A 15,319-nucleotide genomic window follows, 5' to 3' on the forward strand; every position below is an offset into this window, starting at 1 on the left:
CACCCCCCCGCCCCCAAGACCCCAACTGGATAAGCGGTTAAGAAAGTCAGTGAGTGAGTGAGATTATGTCCATAACCAAGGTTTCATCTTGGTCATTGATGCGGTGGGTCTGGTACGTGAAGAAACACTGGTATCCACACTCTGGACAGGAGGTCATCCCTCCTCATCCTGTCCTTATCCCATATCTACCTTTAGTTTACAGTATACCTTTAATTTACCTTTTGTGTGTGTTCTTCTGTGGGTATGTGAGAGAAAACTGGACCTGTTAAAAAAGAACCTATAACATGGATACATAAAATAACATAAAAATAACATTCACACATACAGTAATCTGGGTCAAATATCAAACCAAGGTCTCTTAATTTTTACTAACTGTTTCATCTTGGTCATTGATGTGATTGGTCTGGTGTGTGAAAAAAGACTGATTTGAGAGTCGGAATACACCCTGGACAGGAGGCCATCTATTGTAGGGCATAGCACTACTACTACTACTATTACTACTACTGTGGGTATGTGGGAGGAAACATTATAGTATGGGAAGACCATGCCAAACTCCACACAGACAGTAATCTGGAACAAAAATCAAACCCAGGTCTCTGAAACTGTTTCTCTGTGGCGTTCACTTTATCAGTTGTGCCAGCATGCTTCTGTGTGCTGGGGTGGGGATGTGTGAGTGTATGTACTGTATATACTTACTGAACTGAATCGCTGAATCACAGCAAGTCTTCAACTAACAGCTAACATCATGTGTGTATATATACTGTATATACGTGATGATAGCTGTTAGTTGAAGACTTGCTGTGATTCAGTTTGGTTAAGATACAAACACAGTAAGCAGTACAGATGTTCGATCCCACATTGTGCCAAGTCCTGCATTACTAAGAAATAAATCAACACAACTGTTACAATGTTTTTATAATACTCATCAATACTCATTATAATACTCACACATACCGAGCATTTATACTTCAGTTTTTTGTTTTCATTGTGTATCCTGAAACTAGTGTTTTTTTCACACACCAGACCCATCGCAACACTAACAATATGAAACAATTAGTAAAAATGAATAAAATATATTAATATATTTAGAAATTAATTATTGAATGGATTATCCGTATGGTCATAGCGTAAGATGACCATGTGGTACAAAACGTCCACTACATTACAGAACCGTGCAAGCTGTAACATTTAATCTGATCTTTGAACATTGATTCCTCTAGGTCAGTTGTTTGTGGTGCAGTGGGATAAGGTGAGGCTGCAGGGCCGAGAGGGAGAAGGAGCCTTCACCTTCCAGGCCGCTCTGTATCGCAACGGAACCATCATCTTCGCCTACAGAGATGTAAGTACCAGTGTGGGGTGTCAGTTTGGCTAAAGTGGAATAACAATTACAAAGAAATTGCTTGTAGAGCCAAAACACTTGGCAGTAACATAATAGATTTTAGAATCAGGATCCTAAATATACACTAATCAGCCATAACATTACAACCACCTCCTTGTTTCTACACTCACTGTCCATTTTATCAGCTCCACTTACCATATAGGAGCACTTATAAATATTTTTTAACCTGCTTTCACCCTGTTCATCAATGGTCAGGACTCCCACAGGACCACGACAGAGCAGGTATTATTTAGGTGGTGGATCTTTCTCAGCACTGCAGTGTTACTGACATGGTCGTGGTGTGTTAGTGTGTGTTGTGCTGGTATGAGTGGATCAGACACAGCAGCGCTGATGGAGTTTTTAAACACCGTGTCCACTCACTGTCCACTCTATTAGACAATCCTACCTGGTTGGTCCGCCTTGTAGATGTAAAGTCGGAGCCGATCGCTCATCTATTGCTGCTGTTTGAGTCGGTCATCTTCTAGACCTTCATCAGTGGTCAGAGGACGCTGCCCACGGGGTGCTGTTGGCTGGATGTTTTTGGTTGGTGGACGATTCTCAGTCCAGCAGTGACAGTGAGGTGTTTAAAAACTCCGGCAGCGCTGCTGTGTCTGATCCACTCATACCAGCACAACACACACTAACACACCACCACCATGTCAGTGTCACTGCAGTGCTGAGAATGATCCACCACCTAAATAATACCTGCTCTGTGGTGGTCCTGTGAGGGTCCTGACCTTTGAAGAACAGGGTGAAAGCAGGTTAAAAAGTGTGTATTAAAATAGTGTATTACAAGCTATTAAATATATACACAGATCAACCACACAGGCTCTCTTTCTTTATTACGTTAAATTAGGTTGCTGTACCTGTAGCGAAGATCAACTCCACTGAGCACCCTGTAAAGGTCGGTCTGTCTGATGCCTTCATGGCCTTTATTAATTCCCAGCAATCTCCAGGTCAGACTTTTTATCCTTTATTTTTATACATTAATATTATTTTTATGCCTAATGTATGTATAATGATTTTATGCTTACACCCAAAGAATCCAAACGGAGAACAATCTACGAGTACAACAGGGTTGAGGTCAACACCACTGAGATCGTAAACCGATCTGCGTTCATGTTCAGTCCACTACCTAGTAAGTGTGTGGTTCAGTACATGCACAAGCACTTGAAAGCACTCTGTTTGTTTTGGGTTGGTTTTTTTTATCACAGTTTCTTGTTCTGTCTCGGTTAGGTTCTACACTTGGGTCCGCATGTTTTTACGTGGTGCTTTATGGCGCCTCCTATATGTAGTAGGGATGTAACGATACACTCGATCCACGATGCGATGCGATTCACGATACTGGGTTCACCATACGATATTTTGAAAAATTTAACATCAAAATTAAATCGAAGACAAATTAAAAATACAATACTGTATTTGTGCTTATCTTTTATTTATCTAAATAATGAATGTCTTTTTATTTCTAAGGTAGGTACAAACTATGCAAAACAATGCTGCACATTTCACTGAAATGAAATAAATTCCACATTAAAAAAATAAATGAATAACACAAATAAAGAAAGTATCCTCTCATGAATACATTTGGCTGGAAAATTCTGAACCTGGCAACCCTGTAGTGACGTCAACCAGGCGAGGTGAATAGCGCCAGCGCCCTCTGCTGTTTAAAGTGAATAGCGATTCATTATACATGTAAACCGATTTGAATCGGTACACATGTGAATCGATTTTTAACCGTCTTGTGGTGCATCGTTACATCCCAAATGTGTAGCACATCTTAGAAAAGCTAATCCTAGGTTAAGTTTATGCTACACAGTTTTAGCACACTAGAAGATTTTGAAGCGCAGACAGGTTCAGGCAATCGAGAGGCGATTTTGGAGCCCTGAGTAAACATCAGGGCAAACATCGTGTACTAGGGATGTAACGATGCACCACAAGACAGTTAAAAATCGATTCACACGTGTAACGATTCAAATCGGTTTACATGTATAATGAATCGATATTCACTTTAAACAGCAGAGGGCGCTGGCGCTATTCACCTCGCCTGGTTGACGTCACTACAGGATTGCCAGGTTCGGAATTTTCCAGCCAAATGTATTTATCTATTTGAGTATACCTAGTATCGTGAATCGCATCGCATCGTGGGTAGAGTGTATCGGTACATCCCTATCGTGTAGTGTTAAAACAGGCATTAAAGATCCAGATCACAGGGGATCGGGTTGCGTAGTGTAAACAGTACAGCGATTGGATGGCTTTGAAAGTTGTCTAGTGTGTCTGATCATGACACATTTATGACGATAAATAAAGAATTTATCATGGGAAAACATTAATACAAATGTGAATGGGCCATAGTTATAAATACGCTAGCACACGAACTTGTTTCGAATCTCAGCTCTGCTGCCGGCAGGCTGGGCGCCTAAGCGAACAATGCAATGATTGACCTGTTCGCAGGGAGAATGCCTGAGGGGATTCCTCGTAATTGATACAATTCTGACCTCTGCTGGTTGATTGATGGGGCCTGCACAGAGATGGGGGATAATGTGATCAGGGTGTGACAATCGCGGCTCTCCTCGGTCAGGAGTGGAGGTTAACGTCAGTAGTAATGTAGTCGTATCTGTAGTAATGCTAATACTCAACTATCCCACCTCAGAATGAATAAGATAGACTGTCAATACAATAAAAGATGCATAAAAAATGTAACTTTGTGTTGCTTACATTTTGTCTCGACACTTTTCCATGTTGGTGAACTCAAGTCTGCCTCCAACACACCAGCTGTGACCAGTGTCTCCACTCCAACCTCACTTCAGGCTGCGGATGGTGCAACGTCCTGCAGAGGTACCATCTCCAAGTTGCACAAACGATCCAGCTTATGTGTTTCTATAGCAACAAAGAGGTTTACATACTATATACTGTGTGTGTACAGGTGCTCGGATGGGATAGACAGACACAGGCAGGAATGGTTGGACTACGGGTGCTCGGAGGAGGTAGAACGATATCTGACCATCTGTTTTAGGGGTTTGCGTAATTCTCCCTCTACAGTGCATAATATCATTAAACGATTTAAAGAATTGCAAATCTACTGTACAATGTCAAGCACTACAATATCGAGTTACATTCCTAAATGCCGCTGTGCAAAAAGGAAGCCTTATGTACCACGTCCAGAAGCAGCGTCGAGTTCTCTGGGCTTGGAGGCATACGTGATGGACCATCACGCAGTAAAAATGTGTACAATAGTCAGATGAATCAGTATTTACATACTTCTTACTATAAAGTCCTAACTATAACATTCTAAAAACAATTATTTTTATTGTGTGTCCACACCAGGCAAAGGACGCCGTTTGTGAAGACTACAATCATGGAGGTACGGACAGCTCCATGAACCCATACAGCACGTCTTTTTCCGCAGCCACGCCACCCCCCGCAGGCCGGCCAGGCAGCCCTGCTACTGAGGGTGAGCGATTGAGTCCCACATTGTAAAATACATTTGTATATAATCTATTTTCACAATGAATCTGTGATCGTCTTATATTTCCTATTCTTATTACTACTTTAAAACTGTTTTATGTTTCTTATGGAATCTGTATGCATGGCATTGTGGCTTTGCTTCATAGTGTCTGTACTTGCACTGTTCTGTATGTATATGTTGTTCTATTCTGTCAAGTCAAATTCATAGTGTTCCAGGACAAAAAGTTGTTTTTTACTAAGACTGTTATTCGAAACACCTATCTGCTATGTTCATTCATCATTCATTGATCATTTTATAAGCTACACCTACTGTTCTGTACACTCTGTCGTGCCACAACCCCCATTATAATTGGAAAGGAGACCATAGGACCAGCACCGCAGTGACACAAACGTGGGGCAACACATAGTGTGTGTTGTTCTGGTGTGCATGTATCAGGTATAGCAGTGTTGTCATTTCCCCAGTTAGTTTTTTTGGAAGTATATTAATTACTCTAGAGTAATCAGTATTCAGTAAACCACCAATAATCTACCAATCTGGACGAGGAGGGATCTGTACTAACCTGGCAACGTTTACGTTTGTGCCATTTAGCGGCCTCAATTTTTGTCTTCCGCTGCTGAGAGATACCTGATTGCATCCGAGGAGAGCACGTCGCTGCACACGCCTCTTTTGACACACGCACAGCCTTCCTCTTCTTGCCCATGCGAGTCTCTTCCGCCAATCAGGGTCCTTACACAGCGTATGACGACCCACCCCACCCACACATAGTCCGGCCCCCACCCTCCCACCCTGCAGATACGGTGGCCAATCAGTATCTGCTGCAGGCACTGCCAATTATGCCCGCCAGATGGCGCCCAGCCGACCAGTGGCAACCGTGGAGTTCAGAAACTCGGTGCTGGTGCGCAAGCAGAATATCCCGCTGCGCCGCCTGGGCTTAGTGGCCGTTTTTATCCAAAGCGACCTACCGACGGTCCGGGTCCTTTCTGTGTGGAGTTCGCACCTTCACGATCCAAAGACGCGCAGTCAGGTTCATTGGAGATACCAGAGTCCCCCTAGGTATGATGGACTGACAACCTGTCCAGGGTGTTTCCTGCCTATTGCCCAGTGAATCGGACCCACAGCGACTCTGAATAGGATAAAGCGGTGGTAAAACAAACAATGAATAAATAAAAATACATTGTGAATGTAATGTCACATGCAGTAAAACCTCGTAAACTGGACAAAAACCTAAATGTATAGCCTAGGCACAAATGTACAAGTATATCCTATAAACATTAAAGAAAACATTATTAAAATAAAGTCAAAACTTGTGAGGGGCTGTATTTAATTTTGTGTTATTAAAACGGCTCGTTCGCTGATATTTAACAGGTTAACATCTTCATCTTGTGGCTCTTTGCATGGGCGCTTTTGCTAAAATGACTCTTGTGCTAATCTTGCCTCTGTCTGTGTTCTGCCAACAACACCGTCTCTGCAGACGACACCAAAGTCCTCTTTCACCATCATGACAATGGTGAGTCCAGCCACCGCGTTCAGGCTTCGGGCGTTTCCTTATAATATATGTCAGCATTATCATAAAAACACAGGTATGATAAGACATAGAGTCAGCTTTAGAAGTATTAGCTCATCCTTAAAATAATTAAAGTAGATCTCATCATCATCGTCTATTCTGCTTGTTCATTCTGGGTCTCGATGGCAACAGGGCAAGCCAAGCAGCCCAGGCATCTCTGTCCATTGCAACTTCAACCTCCATCTCATCTCTTCCATTGGGATCCCTAGGTGTTCCCAGGGTGGGTTCTGGGCCTGCCCCGGGTCAAGGCCCGGGATCACAGTTTCAAGACAAAAGAAGTTGCGGTATATAGGAAACCTTGCACCTGAATCACGGGTCACACTGTGCCTCCGTGCTTCCTTAGCAGGCAAACTAGGTCACGCAGAAAGGTCGTGTCCGGACGGGGTACTCTGCTGAATATGCACTTAGCATCCTAATCATCACAGCATATTAATTTGCTACTATTGATACTAATGTTCTAATATCTAATAATAATAATCAATAATATTTTGTACTTTTTTGCCTCTCAGATTTCGGGATCGGTTCTTCTGACGAGGAGGAACCGCCAGAACACACAGCGATTATCGCAGGAGTCGTGGCGGCGCTGGTTCTGCTGGTCTTCCTGACCCTGCTGGCGGTCTACTACATAAACACACACCCCACCGTTGCCCCTCCGTTCTACCTCATGCAGGTAAACCTAATAACTTTTAATCACGTTCTATCTATCCATCTGTCTGTCTGTCTGTCTGTCTGTCCGTCCTTCCATCCGTCTAGCTATCAAGCTGCCGGACTGTCTGTCCATCCATCCACCCAACCACCCACCCACCTGTCTGTCTGTCTATCTGTCTGTCCATCCGTCTGTCCATCTATCTAGCTGTCTGTCGCTCGGTCTGTCCGCTTGTCCGTCCGTCTGTCTATCAATCTGTCTGTCTGTCTATCTATCCATCGATCCATCCATATCCATCCACCCATCAATCTGTCTGTCTGTCTGTCTATCTATCTATCTTGTAGATGTTCTATTGCTTGATCTTCTATACAGTTACTAATCAAGTTAATAAACGTGAATCCATGTATGTTTAACGACAGCGCCGCACCAACAACTACTGGACCTCCATGAAGTTCCGCAACCAGGGCTGCCACTCCAGCTACGCCGAGGTCGAACTCGGCTTTCACGAAAAGGACGGCTTTATCGAGGCGGAGCAGTGCTAATGAGACCGGACTTCCTCTAGAAACCATCCTTTTAAACACAAAAAAGACAATAACGGCGGTGAACGGACAACCAAGACTTACAAGCTTTATCATGCAACATGCAAGCTTTTTCCTCTTTTATTAATGAACTGCGAATGTTAACGGCTGACATGATAGCTATTCTTTTTGCCAAGCAGAAAAAGTGGCACAGGCATTTCCCGGCAATTAATGTATAGTACCATAGATTTTCGTTTTGGTATTTTGTGTTTTATAATGTTTTGTGTTCGTCGAGGATAAGTAATACTCAGTTAGCCACATGGACTGGACTGCACTTTAAATGTTTTATCTGAATAGTAATATCGATATGATGCTATCTGATTTCATTTGACTTTCCTTATTTAGCATATTCAAAAAGTACATACACTGATCAGCCATAACATTAAAACCACCTCCTTGTTTCTACACTCACTGTTTATTAAATCAGCTCCACTTACCACATAGAAGCACTTTATAGTTCTACAATTACTGACTGTAGTCCATCTGTCCAGTTGTTAAACACCTCACTGTCACTGCTGGACTGAGAATAGTCTACCAACCAAAAATATCCAGCCAACAGCGCCCCGTGGGCAGCGTCCTGTGATCATGATCTAGAAGGTCTAGAAGATGACCGACTCAAACAGCAGCAACAGATGAGCGATCGTCTCTGACTTTACATCTACAAGGTGGACCAACTAGGTAGGAGCATCTAATAGAGTGGACAGTGAGTGGACACGGTATTTAAAAACTCCAGCAGCGCTGCTGTGTCTGATCCACTCATACCAGCACAACACACACTAACACACCACCACCATGTCAGTGTCACTGCAGTGCTGAGAATGATCCACCACCTAAATAATACCTGCTCTGTAGTGGTCCTGTGGGGGTCCTGACCATTGAAGAACAGGGTGAAAGGGATGCATGTACAAAGCATGTAGAGAAATAGATGGACTACAGTCAGTAATTGTAGAACTACAAAGTGCTTCTATATGGTAAGTGGAGCTGATAAAATGGACAGTGAGTGTAGAAACAAGGAGGTGGTTTTAATGTTATGGCTGATCAGATTGTTATGATTGTTATATTAAAACTAAATAGGAAAGTTAAATGAGTGCAGATATTATAATAAAGAAATGTTGACAGCACAAATTTGGCACATATTGTTGAGGGCTGGAATTGCATTAATGTTGTTTTGAACATACAGTGTGCTAATAGTGAACCAATAAAGTAAAATGCTGATTTAAAAATGTGTTTTGGTGACATGATTCATTTTTATTATCTTTTTTATGCCAATTAAGAGTAGCAAATCCGTCCAACTGATGTTGGACGAGAAGGCCTGGCTCGCAGTCTCCGCTCTAATTCATCCCAAAGGTGTTCTATCGGGTTGAGGTCAGGACTCGCTCATCCATGTCTTTATGGAGCTCGCTTTGTGCACTGGTGCGCATTCATGTTGGAACAGGAAGGGGCCATCCCTAAACTGTTCCCACAAAGTTGAGAGCATGAGATTGTCCAAAATCTCTTTCACTGGAACTAAGGGGCCGAGCCCAACTCCTTCCTTTGAAAAACAACCCCACACCATACTTCACACTTGGCACAGTGCAGTGAGACGAGTACCGTTCTCCTGGCAACCGCCAAACCCAGACTCGTCCATCGGATCGCCAGACGGAGAAGCGTGATTTGTCACTCCAGAGAACACGTCTCCACTGCTCTAGAGTCCAGCGGCGGCGTGCTTTACACCACCGCATCCGACTCTTCGCATCGCGCTCGGTCATGTAAGGCTTGGATGCAGCTGCTCGGCCATGAAAACCCGTTCCATGAAGCTCTCTACGCGCTGTTCTTGAGCTAATCTGAAGGCCACATGAAGTTTGGAGGTCTGTAGCGATTGACTCTGCATCCGCCGACCCCGCTCTGTCTTTTTACGTGGCTTCCACGTTCCCACGTTTGTTATAATACCACTGACAGTTGACTGGAATATTTAGTAGCGAGGAAATTTCACGACTGGACTTGTTGCACAGGTGGCATCCTATCACGGTACCACACTGGAATTCACTGAGCTCCTGAGAGTGACCCATTCTTTCACTAATGTTTGTAGAAGCTGTCTGCTTCTATGCCTAGGTGCTTGGTTTTATACACCTGTGGCCATGGAAGTGATTGGAACACCTGAATTCAATGATTTGGATGGGTGAGTGAATACTTTTGGCAATATATTGTATATTTATTGTACACTTATGCCTTTATTAAAATTATAATAACATGGCAACAGGTACCATGGTAATGGTTGCTGATAATGTGTGGTTTGGTCGCTAAACCCTTAAATCGCTCGAATTCTTTAGTGTCCAGTCCCTTTTTACGTTTTATTTTTTTTATATTTTATATTAGTAATAAATATTATTGACAGTTTTAGTGCATATTTAAACGCACATTAGATAAATGCCATATTTTATATAAACGTCTTGCATTAATAGGACTAACAGCGCCTCCTACAGGCTGTGGCGGGACATGCAGCTCCTCATAGAAAGACGGTCTAGACTGGTCATTATTATTGTTCACACGATTACACCTCAGTCCGTGTAACCTGTACCTGATTTGTCTTATATATTTATTTATATATTTATAAGTATTATAGCCTCATGTTTTACACACTTTGGTTACATTCATGACAGGACATGTAGTTATTCATTACACAAGATTCATCAGTTCAAGTATAATGTCAAACAGTCATGGACACTTCCTAATCTACAATTCATCTAACTGAGAAAATCCACGCAGACACTAGGAGAACATGCAAACTCCACACAGAAAGGACCCAGACTGCTCCACCTGTGGATTGAACCCAGGAGCTTCTTGTTGTGAGGCAATGATGCCACCCTGCCACCCTGCCACCCTGCCACCCTGCCACCCTGTAGCTATATTAAGGTGTGGGAGATGAGTATAAGATGGGTATATGTCCAAACCTGTCGAGACACCTTTAGGAGTTCCAAACTTATGGGTCAGCAGCAAACCTGCCTATCAGTGGGGGAAAAAGCAAACATGAGAAGATCCTAACAACCAAAGACTTTATGGCCGTCCATGACGCACACCATTTTTTGTTCACTGAGACTTCTCGTACTATTTTTTAAATTATTTTTATATTACCATATTACTGTACTTTTAAAGCACTTAATACTGGGGTAAATATAACTTTCACTAATATAGAAGATGTCCATGTCAGAATGTATAGGACAAAATGCATTAACACATTAACAAACGCTGTATTGCTTCCAGGGTGGCACGGTGGCTTAGTGGGTAGCACTGTCGCCTCACAGCAAGAAGGTCCTGGGTTTGATCCCCAGGTGGGCCGGTCCGGGTCCTTTGTGTGCAGCGTTTGCATGTTCTCCCCATGTCTGTGTGCAGTGGTGTAACTAGGAGCTCATGGGCCCCCTCAACAAATGTATGTAATGTTTGTATGTATGTATGTAATGTATGTATGTATTTTATTACATATATATCAGTGTTTGCTATATATTTCCTTTTTGGCTTGCCATAACACCTGCATAATATGTGCAGCCAATGGGGGGGGGGCAGTGAGGTGGGTGGTTGAGTTCATGTCGTGGAGGCCCCCCCCTGCCATGGACCCCAGTGCACCTGCCACCCCCCCTCCCCCCCTGTAGTTACGCCACTGTCTGTGTGGGTTTCCTCTGGGACCTCCGGTTTCCTCCCACAGTCAGGTTAATTGGAGACACTGAATTGCCCTATAAGTGAGTGTATGTGTGTGAAAAAGTCCGACTAGCTCATCTTTAATAATACCAGCCCATAGCAGTACCCCCACCTCCACCTTGCTGGCTTCTGAGTCGAAGTAGAGCTCTGTGCCCGTTACTAATCCAGCCACGGGCCCATCCATCTGGTCCGTCAAGAATCACTTTTATCTCGTCAGCCCATAAAACCATAAAACCATGAAAAATCTTCTTCAGATATTTCTTGGCCCAGTCTTGACGTTTCAACTTACATGTCTTGTTCAGTGGTGGTCAAGTTTCAGCCTTTCTTACCTTGGCCATGTCTCTGAGCACTGAACACCTTGTACTTCTGGGCACTCCAGGTAGGTTGCAGTTCTGGAATATGACAGCACTGGGTATGGATGAGGATAATGGGTTCTTGGTAGCTTCATGTTTGATTCTTCTCAAATCTTTGGCAGTTAATTTGCCTCACCTGATATGCCTTAAATCCAATAAGCATTCAAGTTTTTACAGCTCGGAGTTGGAAAATATGCATTAAAAGGATGGTCAAAATACTCACTTGCACAATAATTGTGTATTAGGATTAACAATTTGTCAGAAATCTTAATACAACAAGTATTACGGCTGTTTAATAAAGCATGAGAACAAACATAGAACAAACAACAATAAGATGTTATAGTGGCATAGTTGTAGCTGTATTGTACAGTATATTAGATCTAGACAAAGCATAACATCATAGTTAATAAAGCCTTAATCGAGTTTTGTGAAATGGGAATTGGTGGGAACTGTTTAATTTAATTCCTGACTTCATGTAGACAAACAAATTAGGACAAGGTCAGAAATTAGGTCAGAAGATTACCCAACAGAAGTATATCCTTTCTGTTAAAATAAAGCATATACTTAATTTTCAAAGTGTGTTTTTGGGAATTGTGATGGCTTGGTGATGTCGACTAAATAAACTAATATTTACTATATTACAGCACGTGTATTTATATAGAATAATCTACGTTTGTCAATCTGCGACCCCTTCAGGCCATTACAGGTAATACAGCTGGTGCTCCTTGTTTCTACACACATTGTCCATGTTATCAGCTCCACTTACCATATAGAAGCACTTTGTAGTTCTACAATTACTAACTGTAGTCCATCTGTTTCTCTGCATGCTTTGTTAGCCTCATTTCAAGTGGTTCTTCAATGATCAGGACCCTCCCAGGATCACTATAGAGCAGGTATTATTTGGGTGGTGGATCATTCTCAGCACTGCAGTGACACTGACATGTTGGTGGTGTGTTAGGGTGTGTTGTGCTGGTACGAGTGGATCAGACACAGCAGTGCTGATGACGTTTTTATACACCTCAATGTCACTGCTGGACTGAGAATAGTCCACCAACCAAAAATATCCAGCCAACAGAGCCCTGTAGGCAGCGTCCTGTGACCACTGATGAAGGTCTAGAAGATGACCGACTCAAACAGCAGCAATAGATGAGCGATCGTCTCTGACTTTACATCTACAAGGTGGACCAACTAGGTAGGAGTCCACTCATAACAGCATAACACACACTATGGTGGTGGTCCTGTGGGGGTCCTGACCATTAAAGAACAGGGTGAAAGGAGAAACAGATGGACTACAGTCAGTAATTGTAGAACTACAAAGTGCTCCTATATGGTAAGTGGAGCTGATACAATGGACAGTGAGTGTAGAAACAAGGAGGACAAGTATGGATACGTGTCAAATCAGCAACCATCATATACACAACATCTGTAAACAGCTGTTTGCCAGTCAGATTTACTTATTTCCAATAACTCTTTGGTTTGGCCAGTGGTTTCAGAATTAGGACAGGTTATTTTTATGATTTGCAGACGTGTGGTCTTTTCAGTTTGCCACAAACCAAAACTGTGACAGATTGTTTCACTGTGCAGCCAAACAGCCTATATTCAAAGTCACATATAGACTATCGATTTTAAATTGTATTATGCTTATATAATTGCTGTTTTATTCGGTTAATAATTTAAAAGGTACTTCATTCAATATCGGTTAAATTAAATACAGTAGTAGATCGTTTTAAATTTGTGGTAAAAAAGGAAAATGTGAGGGGGCACCCGGATTTGAACCGGGGACCTCTTGATCTGCAGTCAAATGCTCTACCACTGAGCTATACCCCCATCGCCTGTTGAAGCGACTGCATTACCGTCTGTTAACAATGATGGTATTTTTTTTTTTAGCTAAGATAAGACAAATAAATACCAAAAAGGCAAATCCGCTTTGTTCTGAAGCGCTTAAACGATTATTTTGGACGTCTAATTGTGTAATGTAAGAAAATATTGAAGGATTCGAAATCAACAGGGGAAAATGTTCATGTGAAGCACTGAGGTAAAATTGGCTTTATTATTTGAAATTCTGTTCTGTCTCACTATTACAATTATTATTTGTCGGAACACGCTGTTTAATTTGACAAATATTAAGAAAGAACAAACCTAAACAATATAGTATACGCTCCCAGAATAAGGGACCGTCGTAAAACTACCTAAAAAAAACGTAAACCCAATGTAGGTACTGTGAACAACTCAATATAAATTTGCAATATACGTTTTCTAAACAGTAATGTACATAGCACACGCCCCCTCTGATACAAAAAAACTCAATTAGGCACTTCTTTTCACCAGCCAGGGGTGGACTTAAGCAATAGAACACGAGGGAGTGTGTTATCGCCGAAGGCGAGTGCCGTAGATCATCACAGCCGTGATGTTATTCGCGATAACACACGACCTCAAGTGTTCTGTTGCTTTTATACAACAGTTTTTACAAAATAAAGAAAGAAAATAAATCAAAGAAGCCCAGAATTTCATAATAAATATGCTTTAATATTGACAATACCTTCCGCCAAAAAGTAGTTCCACAACGAATATGAAGTTTAACACTACAAAGCAGACATCCCAAGTTGCAAAAACTCATTTCAGGGAGGTAAGAAGAACAAGAAGAAAAAGGCAAGAACCTCCGAAGGGAAAAAAAGAAATAAAAAACCTCTCGCGCACGCCAAAGGATTATGGGTGATAACAGAACTCTTAGGAGCTGCTAACTGGGCTATTAAGCCAACTGTTCATGTTACAAACACATTAAAGTTCCCTACACAGTGCGCTAGATTGTATATCAGATAACAGATTTATAACACGATCGGGAAAAAAAGTCTGTGTCGCCTGCGTACGCGTCTGCGTGCATGAAGCTTTTCGTTACTGGCAACGCGTCAGCGGAGTAATACAGTTGTGGTGTGAAAGGAACGTTAGAACGCTTCTCAACCAATCAGATTGTAAGGTCGGAACTAACTGTTGTATAATCCAAAATAAAGCACATATAATAACACACATAAGGGACCAGGTAATGTTCCAAGAATTAATGTACAGCTTGTGTCTGTGCTTGGACCAGACAGAAGGAGTTGCTGTTACAGTAATACCCCATGCAGCCCTTCCTCCCACAGACACAACCAATTGTTGTGTCTCTTACTTAAAAGGTTTTTAGTACATTAATTTAAGCAAAATGAGATATAATATAAAATGTAGTAAACATAATTAAAGTATTTATTTATCATATGCTGTAAAATGTAGACAGTTTTAAAGAGTTTACACTCACAATGTCATTGTGGTAAATATTATCAGGTGAGATATGTAATATGTAAAATACTAAACTGTTGTAAAGTGTATCAGGGTCTACCCTGTGTTATACAGCGTGACTGCTGCTGGTACAAACGATCTTCTGTACCGCTCCTTGTTACAGCGGAGTTGGATGAGCCTGTCGCTGAAAGTGCTACGCTGTCTGACTAGCAGGTCATGGAGGGGGTGCGATGAGTTGTCAAGTATGGTTGTGAGTTTGTTCATTGACGTCCTTCCGACCACCAACTCGAAACTGTCAAGTGAGCAGCCCAAGACTGAGCCAGCCTTGCTGATCAGTTTGTCGAGTTTCTTTACATTACCCACTGTAATGTAACAACAACAGACTGGTA

The 15,319-nt window shown here is 42.1% G+C and overlaps 1 protein-coding gene and 1 non-coding gene across 3 annotated transcripts in view; one reads left to right on the plus strand and one right to left on the minus strand.

Moving 5' to 3' along the window:
• plxdc1 (plexin domain containing 1) overlaps positions 1-8,007 on the plus strand; it is a 31,838-nt gene extending 23,831 nt beyond the window's left edge. Inside the window, exons 6-14 of one of the 2 annotated variants that reach the window (XM_063002792.1) lie at positions 1,221-1,339; positions 2,235-2,334; positions 2,421-2,516; positions 4,135-4,216; positions 4,305-4,365; positions 4,706-4,832; positions 6,319-6,354; positions 6,921-7,081; positions 7,477-8,007. In XM_063002792.1, the coding sequence (XP_062858862.1) occupies positions 1,221-1,339; positions 2,235-2,334; positions 2,421-2,516; positions 4,135-4,216; positions 4,305-4,365; positions 4,706-4,832; positions 6,319-6,354; positions 6,921-7,081; positions 7,477-7,599 (905 nt within the window). In that variant the 3' untranslated portion in view covers positions 7,600-8,007. The remainder of the gene's footprint in view (positions 1-1,220; positions 1,340-2,234; positions 2,335-2,420; positions 2,517-4,134; positions 4,217-4,304; positions 4,366-4,705; positions 4,833-6,318; positions 6,355-6,920; positions 7,082-7,476) is intronic. The other variant, XM_063002793.1, reaches the window with a different exon arrangement.
• Positions 8,008-13,415: 5,408 nt separating this feature from the next.
• On the minus strand, positions 13,416-13,487 carry trnac-gca (transfer RNA cysteine (anticodon GCA)). The gene has a single exon. It is a non-coding gene; the product is annotated as a tRNA-Cys (tRNA).
• Between the last annotated feature and the right edge of the window lie 1,832 nt (positions 13,488-15,319).

The sequence above is a fragment of the Trichomycterus rosablanca genome, chromosome 10 (genome assembly GCF_030014385.1).
Source record: "Trichomycterus rosablanca isolate fTriRos1 chromosome 10, fTriRos1.hap1, whole genome shotgun sequence".
NCBI classification, from domain to species: domain Eukaryota; kingdom Metazoa; phylum Chordata; class Actinopteri; order Siluriformes; family Trichomycteridae; genus Trichomycterus; species Trichomycterus rosablanca.